Source organism: Microcaecilia unicolor, chromosome 13 (genome assembly GCF_901765095.1).
Source record: "Microcaecilia unicolor chromosome 13, aMicUni1.1, whole genome shotgun sequence".
NCBI lineage: Eukaryota > Metazoa > Chordata > Amphibia > Gymnophiona > Siphonopidae > Microcaecilia > Microcaecilia unicolor.
In genome coordinates, this window is record NC_044043.1 from 57303733 (window position 1) to 57318240 (window position 14508).

Here is a 14508-nt window from a genome sequence, read left to right on the forward strand (position 1 = left end):
TTTCCTTTGAGTGCATCTGCTTTTAGCTGTCTTCCCTCCCCCCCCAGTCCCGTTACATTCTAAGTGGAATAATTTTACAGAGCTGCCTTAGTAGAAATGTTATTTTCTGGATGTTGCACTTAGGATGTGCTTATGTAGAAATATGAACTGTTAGGAGACATAAAAGCAGGAAGAACTGGGGCTGAATGCAGCAATAAATGCAGCATTCTTGTTCAAACTTCTTCTACTAACCTATAAATGTATTCACTCTGCTGCTCCCCAGTATCTCTCCACACTCGTCCTTCCCTACACCCCTTCCCGTGCACTCCGCTCCATGGATAAATCCTTCTTATCTGTTCCCTTCTCCACTACTGCCAACTCCAGACTTCGCGCCTTCTGTCTCGCTGCACCCTACGCCTGGAATAAACTTCCTGAGCCCCTACGTCTTGCCCCATCCTTGGCCATCTTTAAATCTAGACTGAAAGCCCACCTCTTTAACATTGCTTTTGACTCGTAACCACTTGTAACCACTCGCCTCCACCTACCCCCTCCTCTCTTCCTTCCCGTTCACATTAATTGATTTGATTTGCTTACTTTATTTATTTTTTGTCTATTAGATTGTAAGCTCTTTGAGCAGGGACTGTCTTTCTTCTATGTTTGTACAGCGCTGCGTATGCCTTGTAGCGCTATAGAAATGCTAAATAGTAGTAGTAGTAGTAGCATTAGAACAGCCCTGGGTGGAGCCCTCCGCTCTGGGGATGTGAGAAAATTGTATTTTTATGGCACCAGAGAATGTCTTTAAATTACACACTTCTATAGCTGGGAGCTTAAAGATTTAGACCTCTGTGTGACAGAGACATAGAAGATACTCAAATGCCAAACAGCCTAGTATGAATCGAACAGAAGCAGGCCTTTTTCAGGTGAAAGAATGTTCTAGATCAGGAGGTCACGCTGAGGCTGCAGGGGATAGCAGAAAATATTTCTTCATGCAAGGGGCAGCCTCCCAGGGGAGGTTCTAGTGGCAAAAACAGACCATGAAGAAATGCGGAGAAAGCCAGAGATGAACTGGATTTGTGGTATTCAACCAGGAAGTTAAATTAAGCAGATGCTAGATGGGTCTACAGAGCCTTATCTGTTTTGGGTTTCTGTACTCTCTGTACTGTTCTTGATTGTTGTACACTTCCTAGGTACCATAATGTTGCAGTAGGACTGAGATAGACCAGGAGAGGGCCACAACCCAGTTGGGTTTTCAAGATTTCCACAAAGAATATGCATGAGATCGATTTGCATACAATGGCAGCAGTACATGCAAATCAATCTGTGGAAATCTTGAAAAGCGACTGGGTTGTGGCCCTCGAGGACCGGGGTTGCCCATCCCTGGAATGGACCCAGGCTCTGGCGACCACCTGGAAAGGTGAGGGGAGTTGTTTGTCGTTCTCTAAATCAAGCTGCTTCGAGATAATCTTCCCTTCCCAGAATTCAGTGAGGCTCGGGGTTAGTCAACTCTTGCAGTACAGTACAAGGCCTTGTATTGTCTGCTGAATACTTATGTTTTGGTGGAAAAAAAAAAAAAACCCCTACACACAAGAAAGAAAGTCTGTATTATCTGTTGTAAGGCAACACACACTGTAGAGAGGCATCAACAGCAGACTGAGAGGAGCAGCTGGTGATCTCTGTTCAATTCCTTAGGGACGCCACTCCTGGGGTTCTAATCTGCCCTGGCGTGTGCTTTTCACTCCACCCTGAGCGAGGACAGATGTTTCTTGGAGTGGGAATGGACTGGAGGATAAAAACTGCATGTGGAAAATGAATAAGAAGTTCAGATGTGTGGGGGAGGATGTGAAATCCACACTAGCCCTGTCTTGCTAGGTACACGTTTCCCTCGCTCTAGGGAGCCTAGGAACTTGAGTGGGAAGGATGAGGCTTAGAGGTAGGAATATTTTCAGCATTGTGGTGGGTTTGTTTTCTATTTGATATGTACTTTAATAAAGGATTCAGAATATATAGACGAAAATATAGGCACCCATCTAGTACAATGTATTCCACACAGTGCCCTGATTGTATCTTTTATCTACGGGTGACAGTATGTGTTTGGTTGTAAACCAGACCCTAAATCAGAATAGTGAGGTCAGGATTAGGTCAGACCCTAAACACCGCCTTTGAATCTCAAATCAGAATGGAAAGGAGATAATTTTAAATTTTCCTGTATAATATTTTAGGATAACATAGCAGCTAGAATCCTCTCTGCATCTTCACTAACCATGGACTGAATAATTAAAGCTGGTTTTACAGTCTGAGGTCTTACTCCTTTTGTTAAAAATAAACTCTTATTTAAAATCAAGGGTTGTTTTTTTTTTTATATGTCCACTTCAGAAAAAGTGCGTCTGACATTCTTGTGGCCTTTGGATTAGCTGCTCTTTGGAGAAGCTGGTACCAGGGCTAACTCAAGGGTATCCAGTGATTCCCAAACCTTTTGCTATGGCGGATGCCGTGAAATATTTTTTTCATACACCAAGGAACCCTTAATTTATGTAAACAATGTGTATGTTCGTACAAACAGATTCTACAGTCTATTTACTTGAGGAATCCTGAAGAGAGTTTGAGGAATCCTAGGGTTTCTTGGAACCTGGTTAGGGAATCGCTGCTGTAGGTGAACGTTAGCTTTGCATGGTGCACCCCTCCCCACATGGCGGCTCAAAGACCTCTACCCCACCCATAATTCAGCATTGCTGGGCCTGCTGCCACCACTACCCCATCTTTGCCTGGGCCCAAGACTGCACTCACCAAAATGAAAGCGCAGTGTGGGGCCTTCCAGCACAGGCCCGTACTCAAAAAAACTGCCAAGTCCTGCTCTCTCAGGCAAGCTTCCTGTTGGACACAGCAGGCCTTGAGCATCGACCTGTGCTGAAAGACTTGTAGGAGATATAAAATGCTGTTCACCTGCCGAGTGGGAGCCACACTGCTCCCCCCCCCCTCCAAATACTGTCATACTAGGCAGAAACCTAGTCTGCCAAGTAAAAGGCCTAGCATTGACTGGTGTACTTTGTAGGGGATTCTGGCATATCTATCTTTTTTTTTTTTTTTTTTTGTCAGTTTCTCCCCCATCTGCCGTAGGTTGCTTTTAGAGATGCAGGGCTGCCACAGAAATAACATGCTAGTCTATGCCGTAGCCAGAGCATTTCTATAGGAATATTGCCCTGTTATTGGTTACCAGCAGGTTTTTCTGCTTCAACATATATGAGCCAAGATAACATACGAGTGTCCAGGAAAATGTTAGTAGCAAGGCATTTCCTGGATTTAACATGTGTTTTTCGAGCTTGTGGAAACTTTGCTGGCTGGAGATTTTGTTCCAGAAGAACTGCACTCCAGCTTATGCAATTTTTTTTTTTTAAAGAAGAAATTCAGTAATCGGTTGTGTGCAAAAGATTGAGAAAGGCTGAGAGAGAGAGAAGGTGAAAATGAAGCAGCAGAAATGAACCCTTCGAAGGTCCAGAAAGGTTCTGCTTTGCTTTGCTTCCCTTAAAAATAACACACGTTGGCTGTTAAAGTCCAGCTTCAGAGCTGAACATTTAGACCTGGCCCACTTTCACGTGGTGAGAAGTGCTGGACTCAACAAAGGTGCCCTGTTTGTGGACCATCAGAAACAACTAGGCTAGGCCTGAATTTTGCACTCCCGTCTCCAGGAATTTGAGGGATTTGGAATCTTCACTTTTTTTTTTTTTTTTGGAACAACGATGTGAAAACCAGCCAGGCCAGACTTGGTGTACTCACCAAAGAGAGAGTATCCAAAATGGATTAAAAAAAATTATATAAACCAGTGTTTTCTGAAGCCATTCCTGGATTTACCCCCTTGCTAGCCTGGTTTTCAGGATATCGACCGTGAATATAAAATGAGAGAAATGTGGAGGCAGTGCGTGCAAATCTCTCAGATATATTTTCTGTGGATATCTGAAAACCAGACTGGCAAGGGGGTACATTGGGAACGGCTTTAGACACACTGGTAAATTTAACAAATATACATTTTCTCAAACTGCAGATACATTCAAAACCATAAGAAAACATTAAAAGTTGAAAAAGCAAAACAACTTGACGTAGCCATGTAACAGCAAGTAACATGCATCAGGGGAGTCAGGTGGTGGTACTGAAAGCAATGGAGCTCACTTGGAATTGAATCTTGTTTAGCTGAAGCGAGGAGCAGATAAAGCTACCGTGACCTGTAAAAAGCTGGAAGGAAGACTGGACGTGTGAAGAAGCATCCCTTCGCACTGTGACGACTGACGGGGTCAAATGCTGGGTGGAGGTATGCTTTAATGTACAAAACTCTAGCAAATAATTTTAAAGAAAAGTGCTTTTTATGGAGAAAAAGCCCTCAGAAACCGTAGGCAAACAGCCGAAGGTTTTGAGCGAGGACGCTAGGATTCTATCTCATGCATAAACTCCACAAAACAACTGAGCGTGTTTACTGCTCTCAGTTTTTGCTCTTGATTACTTCTGCTCTTATACACTGAAATGACAACCTATATGTAAATCAACAGCATCTAGAAAATAAGCACTTAGCTTGGGATCGCTGAACGAAGCACTCCTGTCTTAGCGTTGTTTTGTGGAATTTTTTACACCCGATGATAGAATCCTAGCGTGTGTTACCGATAGAAAATAGTAACCTCGCTGAAAACCTGCGGCTGTTTGCCTACGGTTTCTGAGGGCTTTTTCTCCATAAAAAGCACTTTTCTTTTAAAATTATTTGCTAGAGTTTTGTACATTTTGGTATTAGACTACTAGCTTCAACTCTAGCCTATACTGCGTTCCCGTTGTCATTTTCTGGAGGCATGCTTTCCCATAATTGCTTTGCATTTCTATCCCCCTAAACAGGAGAGGGACTCTCTGGTACCTGACCGGCACCTCCCCAAAAGGTTATTTTTAGATGTCTTCTTGATTGGAATTATGTGCATACGATCGATCGAGTCACTGGCTAATTGTGCTTCTAAATCACTGCTGTGTCAGTTTGTAATGACTGTATTGAATCTTACATTGTATATGTATTAATATTAACAATTTTTTTTGTATACCCTGATGTAGGCAATTTTCCAAAACATGATCATATCAGTGTTTTGCTTGTTGACTTTTTAATGTGTTGGGTTTTTTTTTTAGTGCTTGTATGTTATGAAATTGCATGGGTATTGGTTTTTCTGCATAATTTTTATTGGTACCTGCATTTTTTTGGCTATCCTTTCACTCTCCTCCATGCCTAACTAGGTGTAGTTGCTGGCTCGGAGAAAGTTGGATGGAAGGTAAATGGGTAGTGGGCGTAAATGCCAAATTACCCAGTACCAGGCTGGAGTTTTTTTTTTCTTACATTTGTACCCCGCGCTTTCCCACTCATGGCAGGCTCAATGCGGCTTACGTATTATATACAGGTACTTATTTGTACCTGGGGCAATGGAGGGTTAAGTGACTTGCCCAGAGTCACAAGGAGCTGTCTGTGCCTACAGTGGGAATCGAACCCAGTTCCCCTGGACCAAAGTCCACCACTCTAACCACTAGGCCACTCCTCCATTAGCAACATTCCATGTAGAAGCCTGCTCTGCAGCCGCGCAGGCTTCTGTTTCTGTGAGTCTGACGTCCTGCACGTCAGACTCACAGAAACAGAAGCCTGCGTGGCTGCAAGGGCAGGCTTCTACATGGAATGTTGCTAGTGGAATAGCAACATTAACATTCCATGTAGAATCTCCAATAGTAGCAACATTCCATCTAGAATCTCCAATAGTAGCAACATTCCATTAGAATCTGAAATAGGGAAAGGGAACTGGGACTTGACATGCTGCCTTTCTGTGAGGTTTACATAGTATATACAGGTACTTATTTGTACCTGGGGCAATGGAGGGTTAAGTGACTTGCCCAGAGTCACAAGGAGCTGCCTGTGCCTGCAGTGGGAATCGAACCCAGTTCCCCAGGACCAAAGTCCACCACTCTAACCACTAGGCCAATACACCTGTATTGGATTTCTGACCAACCCATCAGGTTACATTAACAGACTTGCAGTACTGATGGTAATGGCAAGATCCAGCACTGTAAATTGCACACCGCTTTGAGATGTAAATTCAAAACCAGGTCCGGCCAAAACACCTGCAGCCTGAAACAGGGTTACTTGGCATCTCTGTGGGGCACAGTGCGACATGAGTGGCAGAGTTGCTCGGGTGTGTTGAGGATAGAGGGGAAACATCTTTAGTTCTCCTGTCGCTTTACGCTGCAGTGGCAGAGAGCAAGCATACAGGGGACTGTCAGCTGGATAAAATATAAGGACAGTTTTAATGTATGTGGCAGTGACAAGCTGCTATATTGTGTGGGTGATGCCCCAGCCCCTGACACATTTACCAGAGCAAGATGGAGAGAAAGGGAAAAACTCGGTAACTGAGAAATTTAGTGTGAAATCCAGCGGGAGGGAAAGTATTGAAGCTGAGCCCTCTCCTTGTTGTGTGAACTGCAGAGGAGGGGGTTAACTGGAAAAGCTGCATGTAGGAGGAAGAAGCTAGCCTATTTCTCAGACCCTCTACCCCTCCCCATTTCTTCCAGTGGAGGAGTAGCCTAGTGGTTAGTGCAGCAGACTGATCCTGGGGAACTGGGTTCGATTCCCGCTACAGCTCCTTGTGACTGTGGACAAGTCACTTAACCCTCCATTGCCCCAGGTACAAAATAAGTACCTGTATACATGTAAACCGCTTTGAATGTAGTTGCAAAATACCCCAGAAAGGCAGTATATCAAGTCCCATTTCTATGGATTAGGACTGAAGTAGAAGTGGATGATGTACGGAAGGAGTGAGGCAGATTGGAGACTCTATATGAGGGTGATCAGTATTGGAATAGCAGAGGACTGAAATACAGTGGCAGGGGGAGGTTCAGTACAGGAATAGCAAAGGGTGATGCAGAGGAGGAATAAGGTGTCTTGTCTGCATTGGAATAGCAGGTGCACTGGAGGATATGGCTGAGTCTCAGTGAGAACAGTCTGCACAAACCCCTCCCCTTCCATGCAGGTTCTCAAGTCTGAGACCAGCTGAAACTTGACAGGATAAAAGGGAGAAGGCCACTGAGGGGTAGATCAGAAGTGAGTCACCGAGCTGGAATCTGCATGGCAAAGTCAGGAAAGGTGAACGGAAAAATCCTGTGGGTGCTCGCAGCAAGGAGGGGAATGAAGGAGTTTGCCAGGGTGACGTAGCTCTGAGAGAGACGAGGGTAGAGAGAGGGACAGGAGAGTGGGTGTGCAGAGCGAAGGATTCTATCCTAAAACTAACCAGACCACACTTTAGTAAAATGAGAAGCACCTCTAAAGTAAGAGCTCTGCTGGACACATAGTTTGACTTTTCTCCAACACCGGCTAAGCTTACCTTTGGGGTTCCGCAGTGTTGTGCAGCTCAATTGCTGAGGTCATAGTATGAAACGTAGTAACATAGTATGTGATGGCAGATAAAGTCCCACATGCTCTATCTAGTCTGCCCAGTAAGGTGGCCAGAGGCACACCTGCCACTTCATGCAGGTTAAACTCTTGCAGTGGCATAGCCACAGGTGGGCCACTTAGGGTTCAGGCCCACCCAACAGTAGCACACGCTTAGTGGTAGCTGGTGGGGATCCCAAGCTCCACCAGCTGAAGACTTCCCCCTGATGGTAAGCCAAGGTGGAAAGAAGTGTTTTCTTGCCAGCTGAGATATTTTTTTGATTGGGGGGGGGGGGGGGGGGGGGGAAATTTGGTGCCCACCCATTTCTTGCCTTGGCACACCCAAAATCTGTTGTCTGGCTACGCCCCTGCACTCTTGTCATGCAGCAGGTGGGTGTTTCCTAGCTGTCAGATTAAGACTACTTTGTAGAGGACCTCTTCATTTGAATGTACATTGCCTCGATAGCTTTCAGGCTTCAGGCGGCATATGAGAATTCTTAAATCGGTGATTGTGGCAGGCCATTCATCACATCTGGCTTGACATGCCTCTAGAGCAGGAGTTCTCAATCCTGTCCTCCTCACACATTCAGGCCAGTCAGATTTTCAGAATACCCACAATGAATACGGAGGGCAGTGCGTGCAGATTTATTTCCTGAATATATGTTTTGTGGATATCTTGAAAACCTGATGGACTGGGTGTGTTTTGAAGACTGAGTTGAGGACCACTGCCCTAGAGTATCGCTTATAAGGAGTAGCCAATGGTCAGTGCAGTGGCCTGAGAATTAGGGGAACCAAGTTCGATTCTCGCTGCAGCTCCCTGTGACTCTGGACAAGTCACTTAACCCTCCGCTGTCCCAAGTACAAAATAAGCAATTGTTTATAATATGTGAACCGCTTTGAATGTAACCACAGGAAGGCAGTATATCGAGTCCCTTCCCCTTTCCTTTCCTTACATACAGAAGTGTTGACTTCTTTATAGCGTGAGATGCCTATCTGTTTAAGAGAGCCCAAACTCCAAAACCCCCAGCATGGTAGGCAGGCTCGTTCCTGGCATCCAAAGTTCTTTGGAAAGGTTGATAAATGGAGGGCAGTTCTATCACAGGGTGCCTGGTAGGAGCTTGTATAAAGGAACTGTAGGTGTACGTAAGAATAGCCATACTGGGTCAGACCAATGGTCCATCTAGCCTAGTATCCTGCTTCCAACAGTGGCCAATCCAGGACACAAGTATCTGGCAAAACCTCAATTAGTAGCAACGTTCCATGCTGCCAATCCCAGGGCAAGCAGTGGCTTCCCCCATGTCTGTGTCAATAACAGACTATGGACTTTTCCTCCATGAATTTGTCCAAACCTTTTTTTAAACCCACATACGTTGACTGCCGTTACCAGCAGCGAGTTCCAGAGCTTAACTATTCTTTGAGTGAAAAAAATGTTTCCTCCTACAGTAATACCTCGGTTTTCGTTGACTTCGGTTATCGTCCATTTCGGTTTTCGTCGATTTTTTCCACGAAAAATTTGACTCTGATTTCATCGGTGTGCCCACATGACCTCACTGCTAATTTTACGAAAACAAAGGGCGACCCACGCGTTCTCCTGCTCATTGATTCATATGGAAATAATTGCCTCGGTTTTCGTCTGTTTTGGATTTCGCCGATTGTTTTCGGACAGATTATCGACGAAAACCGAGGTATCACTGTATTTGTTTTAAAAGTATTGCCATCTAATTTCATTGAGTGGCCCCTGGTCTTTGTACTTTTTGAAAGAGTGAAAAATCAATTCACTTTTACCTGTTCTACACCACTCAGGATTTTATAGACCTCATGTTTATAGAATTAGGAGCAGAAGAAAAGTGGGAACAGAACCAGGCTCTTGAAAAAACAGACCGAAGACGTCCAATATTTGAAGCATAATTTATTGAGGGAAGACTGTTTCAGCACTAGAACTGCCTTCCTCAGGAGTCTTGATACTTTGTCTTCAGAGGTTAGTGGACAAAAGCGTACAGGGTAGAGTCTCTTGTGAGTAACATTTTGAACTCTCAGCAGTCATTTTGAATTGTTGCTGGGAGATTTAGACAGTCTGTAGACATGCCAGGCTCTTTCCTGCCCCAAAGAGGTCAGTAGACCATCAGGGTACCACACTAAGGTAAAGGAGGGGAGGGGAGGATAGGACGCCCACCTACCCATCCACCTGCCAGCCTGCCTGTTTGCCCACAAATCAGGACAAATGGGCAGGCTGGCAAAACCCGCCCGTGTTTTCAAAAACAGGACATGTCCGGGTAAAACCGGACGTATGGTAACCCTAGCTGAGAGAGATCAAAATCCCTGGTAAATAACATGATCCCCCATCCCTTCTCAGCTCAAGTAGCCCCTTGCATGTTCCTGATCATTTCCTGTAGCCTGATAGGAAAGAGCTGCTATCAACCCCTACTACTGGAGGGAAGGTCCTGGGTCTGATAATCACTGACCTCTCTCAGCCTACACTGCCTAGACAAATCTAAGTCTGTCCCAATCACTGAAAAGCACATTTGTTTCCTGAGAAAAAGAAAACAGACAGGGGAAAATGACGAAGAACCAATGACTTCCTTGTGGTGCGTGAGTGCTAATGCTTCGTGGCTCTGTCTCTGTAGTGAGGGCAAGGGGTCACACAGATCCTAGTTTCAGTTGCAGAGTTGCCCAAGTTACCCAGTTTCAAGAGGGAGATTGTAGGCTGGCCCTGGATTTCGGGGGGCCCTATCTTGGTGTGTTTTGGGACCTGCGGCCCTGATTTCTGTGGGTAGAATCGGTAACTTCAGATTCCACACTGCTCTGAGATATAAGTTCAAAACCAGGATTGACCAAAAAAATCTCCCTCCTGGAACTGTGTATCTTAGCAGCTCTGCATTTGTGTTCCTGTATACGTAGGATATGTCACAGATTTCTCTCCCATTGCAAGTAGAGGAGTTGTGGTAGCACATCTTCCAATGTGGTATATATCATTCAGTGTAAAAAATGTAAGGAAGGATGCTATATTGGAGAAACAGGCCAGATGCTTAAGACAAGATTCAATTTACATAGACATCATATGAACAATACTGGTGCCAGTAGGGCTCCCACCCCTGTTGGTCAACATTTTACAGGACCAGGACACTGTACCAGTGATTTCACAGTGAGAATCCTCAAAGGTAACTTTAAAACTATACAAGAACGTAAGACCTTTGAAGTCAGAATGATTGAATATTTTAACACCCAACAGAAAGGACTTAACAAGGATCTGGGGTTCCTAACCCATTATAAACCATAAAGCTGTATGTCTCTGTTGATCACCCCACCCCTCACCTATCCACACCCATCCTGTTAGAATATCAATGATATGCTTTGATGTCCCCATGCATACCTCCGACCCACCCCCATCCTCCCACCCTGTCAGACTGTCATAGTAATTCTTGAATGTTTTCACTTATATACACTGAGGCTCATTTTCAAAGCACTTAGCCTCCCAAAGTTCCATAGAAACCTATGGAACTTAGCCTCCCAAAGTGCTTTGAAAATATGCCTCACTGTCAGCTAGCACAGTTGCTTATTTCCGATCTGAGGAAGAAGGGCAACCTTCGAAAGCTAATCAAGAAATGTATTAAGTTATGTCCAATAAAAAAGGTATCATCTTATTTTCTTTTCCATGTTTTATTTTGTTTGATTTCTATTGATCTCCCATTGCATAATCTGTGCTTCTCTTAACAGCGAATGTAGCAACTCATAAATAGGTCTCAGCTGCAATTTTCTAGCTTGGCCTGCTGCCGGCTCTGCTCGTAGCTGTTCTGAGGGAAACTGGGACTCTGCCACCGTCATTCACACAATGTGACTGAGGGGCTGATGCCGTACACTTGCGTTACGGCCATGCGCTGAAGCTCAGTGCATTGTTCCCTAACGCAAGGGTAGCGCAAAAGCTTTGCTCCTCAATGCAGTATAAAAATAGCCTAACGTGGGAGAGACTCAGGATGCATGTGCCCCGTGGGTCTGTGCTAGTGGCACCTAGTCTCGCTCACAAAAAAACTCTTGTCAGATTGCATGAGTATACACTGCATCTATGCTGAGATGCTATTCTGTGCATGCAGTTCTTACCGTACCTGTATCTATATGCAGAAGAGCATTCCAGCACGTGCGCAGGTGTATATGCATGTGCAACCCTGAGTGCCGATGCCCATTTGTCAACAGTCCGGCATACCCCCTCCCCCCAAGCCAGAAAAATGTTGCTGGTCTTATATGCTTGCAGTAAAGGGGAGAAATAAGCATGGAATCCTCATTAATGCTACTACAGAATAACGAGCTAACGTTTTACTCCACCTCAGACCCTGTGTTAAAGCTCTAGCATTGCACTCATCTTTCCTGTCCTTTGAGCACTTCTCAAATACTGAGAACCAAAGATCAACGCTGTAAAGAAAACGTCAACCAGGCTAACAGCAAAATAAGGTAAAGAACTTTTAAATGCTATGAATTTATGAATCTCTCAATATTTTTAAATAATTTTTAAGAGAACCCTCAGAAAAGGCCACCTATTTTCAGGCAATATCATTAGTTTTGCCAGGTGGCATAGCAAGTTCACGTTTTTTTTCTTTAAAATTGAGCACTATATTATTTGTTAGCACTTTTTGATTCAGGCAATAGCACCTACATGTATGAATAAGAGTTAGCCCTATGAAAGATGTGTTATGCCACCGGGCAAAACTAATGATATTGCCTGAAAACAGGTGGACCTTTCTGAGGGTTCTCTTAAAAATTCTTTAAAAATATTGAGAGATTCATAAATTCATATCATGAGTACTGTGGTATAAGCATTTAAAAGTTCTTTACCTTATTTTGCTGTTAGCCTGGTTGACGTTTTCTTTACAGTGTTGATCTTTGGTTCTCAGTATTAGATATATAACTTTTACCAAGGATTGTGGGGTGTGTTTTTGTATTTTTCCCGTCTTTGAGCACTTCTCTGCATCTATGCGAATAGCCCAATGCCTTTATTACCATGGACTTATGTGCTGTGCGCTAGTGTCTGTTCATACTTAAAGCTCTGCATATAAGGTGTTATGTTTAGCCAAAATAAACGATAGTGATCTTTGTGCGTAACACCTTAGAAAAATTAAGTACCTGTGGATTGCCCAATGAGTTTCAGGGAAGTCATGGTGATACAGGAACTTTATTTCTAATTTAAGCTAGAGAACAATCTATAATCGATATCTAGTAAGCTCTTTTATTCTGTAGTGATCCTCTGTGAGTAAGAGCAGGATCCAACAGTGTCGATTCACATGGAATTGGCATTTTATTAGGGGTGTGCATGGCCAAAAAAAGGGTTCACTAATCTTTATTTTGAACAAAGCTTTTGCGATTTATATGTTTCCCCCCCCCCCCCCCCCCCCATGTATTTGTGTTACTTTGCAGGCAGAAATCAATTGTGAAGATAGATGGGAGAGTGAGGGTTTTTTTTGTAATTTTTATATTTGGACTGATTACTCATAAGAGGTGGACTGGAGTTTTACAAGCAAGTTCCTTAGCGCTCAACAACAGATTTGTCGAAGAGAGTAGGAATTACAAGGATTGATCGAATTATTCAATTTGAAAGACTAGAGCAAGGATTGTTTTTATTTTTTCAGTATGTTGTGCCTTTAGAAGGTTTTGAAGAACTTTGCCTGGAGTGGAATGAATGGATCTACAAATGTTCCAGAGTTTCTGCCTTTCATTACATTTTCATCTCTTCATGTTGGTGGAGTTTGATGATAGAAGACATTCTGGGATACTCGTGAACAGGAGGAGAACACCTACAAGATAATAGAGGCATATTTTCAAAGCACTTAGACTTACAGAGTCCCATAGTAACCTATGGAATTTTGTAAGTCTAAGTGCTTTGAAAATGAGCCCCATAATGTCTTATGTTTGATGGACGGTAATTATAACGCTATGGGTACAATGATTTTCATCAATATACCATGACTTCCGAGAAAGCAATCATGGAGATGTACTGAACACTTTCACGTGTTATGAGCACATTTTTTAGTTGTTTGATGAGTTTTATAGTATTAAATAGTGAATAAGAGTTATAAGAGTCAACAAAAATTGCTGGATCATTGAATTTAATGGAGATATTCTGAAAACCCCAACAGGCTGGGTGTGCCCCAAGGACTGGGTTGAAAAACCCTGGAGAAAGAAACCTAATTAAAGTCCTACTGTGTTGTAGTGCTTGACTAGTCACTGGTTTGGTGAACCTGGAATAAACATAGAGCCTCAATGTACTTATCCCTCTGTCCTAAGAGAGGGAGCTTAACGCCAACTACATAAGGACTGTTTGTAGAGGGCGATATCACAGATTAGCAGCTGGATTGATGAATAGCCCAGGGTCTCATTTGCAGGCTGTAAGCTGCTGGAATTGGTTTGTCTGTTTGTTTTCTGAATGTGGCTTTCAGGTTTCAGTAGCTCTGGATTACTCACTAGTGGAATTCAGAGGGGTGCCATATCTTTAATAATTTGCACTGTGTATTGATGGGTAAGTGAACGGCATCCTCCCTGCTCTTTCTGACTCCCTTGCTATGTCTCCTGCAGATCCTGGCTGGGCCTCTATAAACCGGGGTGTCCTTGTTTGTGATGAGTGCTGCAGTGTGCATCGCAGTCTGGGCCGCCACATCTCTATTGTTAAGCATCTCCGCCACAGCCCTTGGCCCCCCACTCTGCTTCAGGTAGGTAGAGAAGCAATGGGCGGGGGGGGGGGGGGGGGGTTGTTGACATGAGCCCTACAGGTTGCCCTGTACCCTGAATTAATGGAGCCCAGCTATGGGTATGAGTGAGGTCTCTGGGAGGGATAATATGAAATGGGAAGAAAGTAAGGCAGCCCATCCCTAGGGCTTTGTCACTTACCATTAGGTAGACTGTTAAAATTCCATTTCAGTACATTTTAAGATGCTTACACTGGAATATAAAGCCATTTATGCTGGAACTTCCTTTTATTTGGCATCATTGGTGACTCCTTTCATTTCCTCGTTTTTTTCTTCAATCCTCGCTCGGGTTTAGACTTGTGATTCCTGCCCCAAATTCTGCCTGCCTTGCATCCACACAAACATGAGACGTTTTTCTCTTTGGGGCTGCTATGG

General features: G+C 43.9%; 1 protein-coding gene across 3 annotated transcripts in view; it reads left to right on the forward strand.

Annotated features, from left to right (window-relative positions):
- GIT1 (GIT ArfGAP 1) overlaps window positions 1-14508 on the forward strand; it is a 96077-nt gene that overhangs the window by 29104 nt on the left and 52465 nt on the right. For all 3 annotated transcript variants that reach the window (XM_030186058.1, XM_030186056.1, XM_030186057.1), the window contains exon 2: window positions 13964-14097. In XM_030186058.1, coding sequence (XP_030041918.1) covers window positions 13964-14097 — 134 coding nt within the window. The remainder of the gene's footprint in view (window positions 1-13963; window positions 14098-14508) is intronic.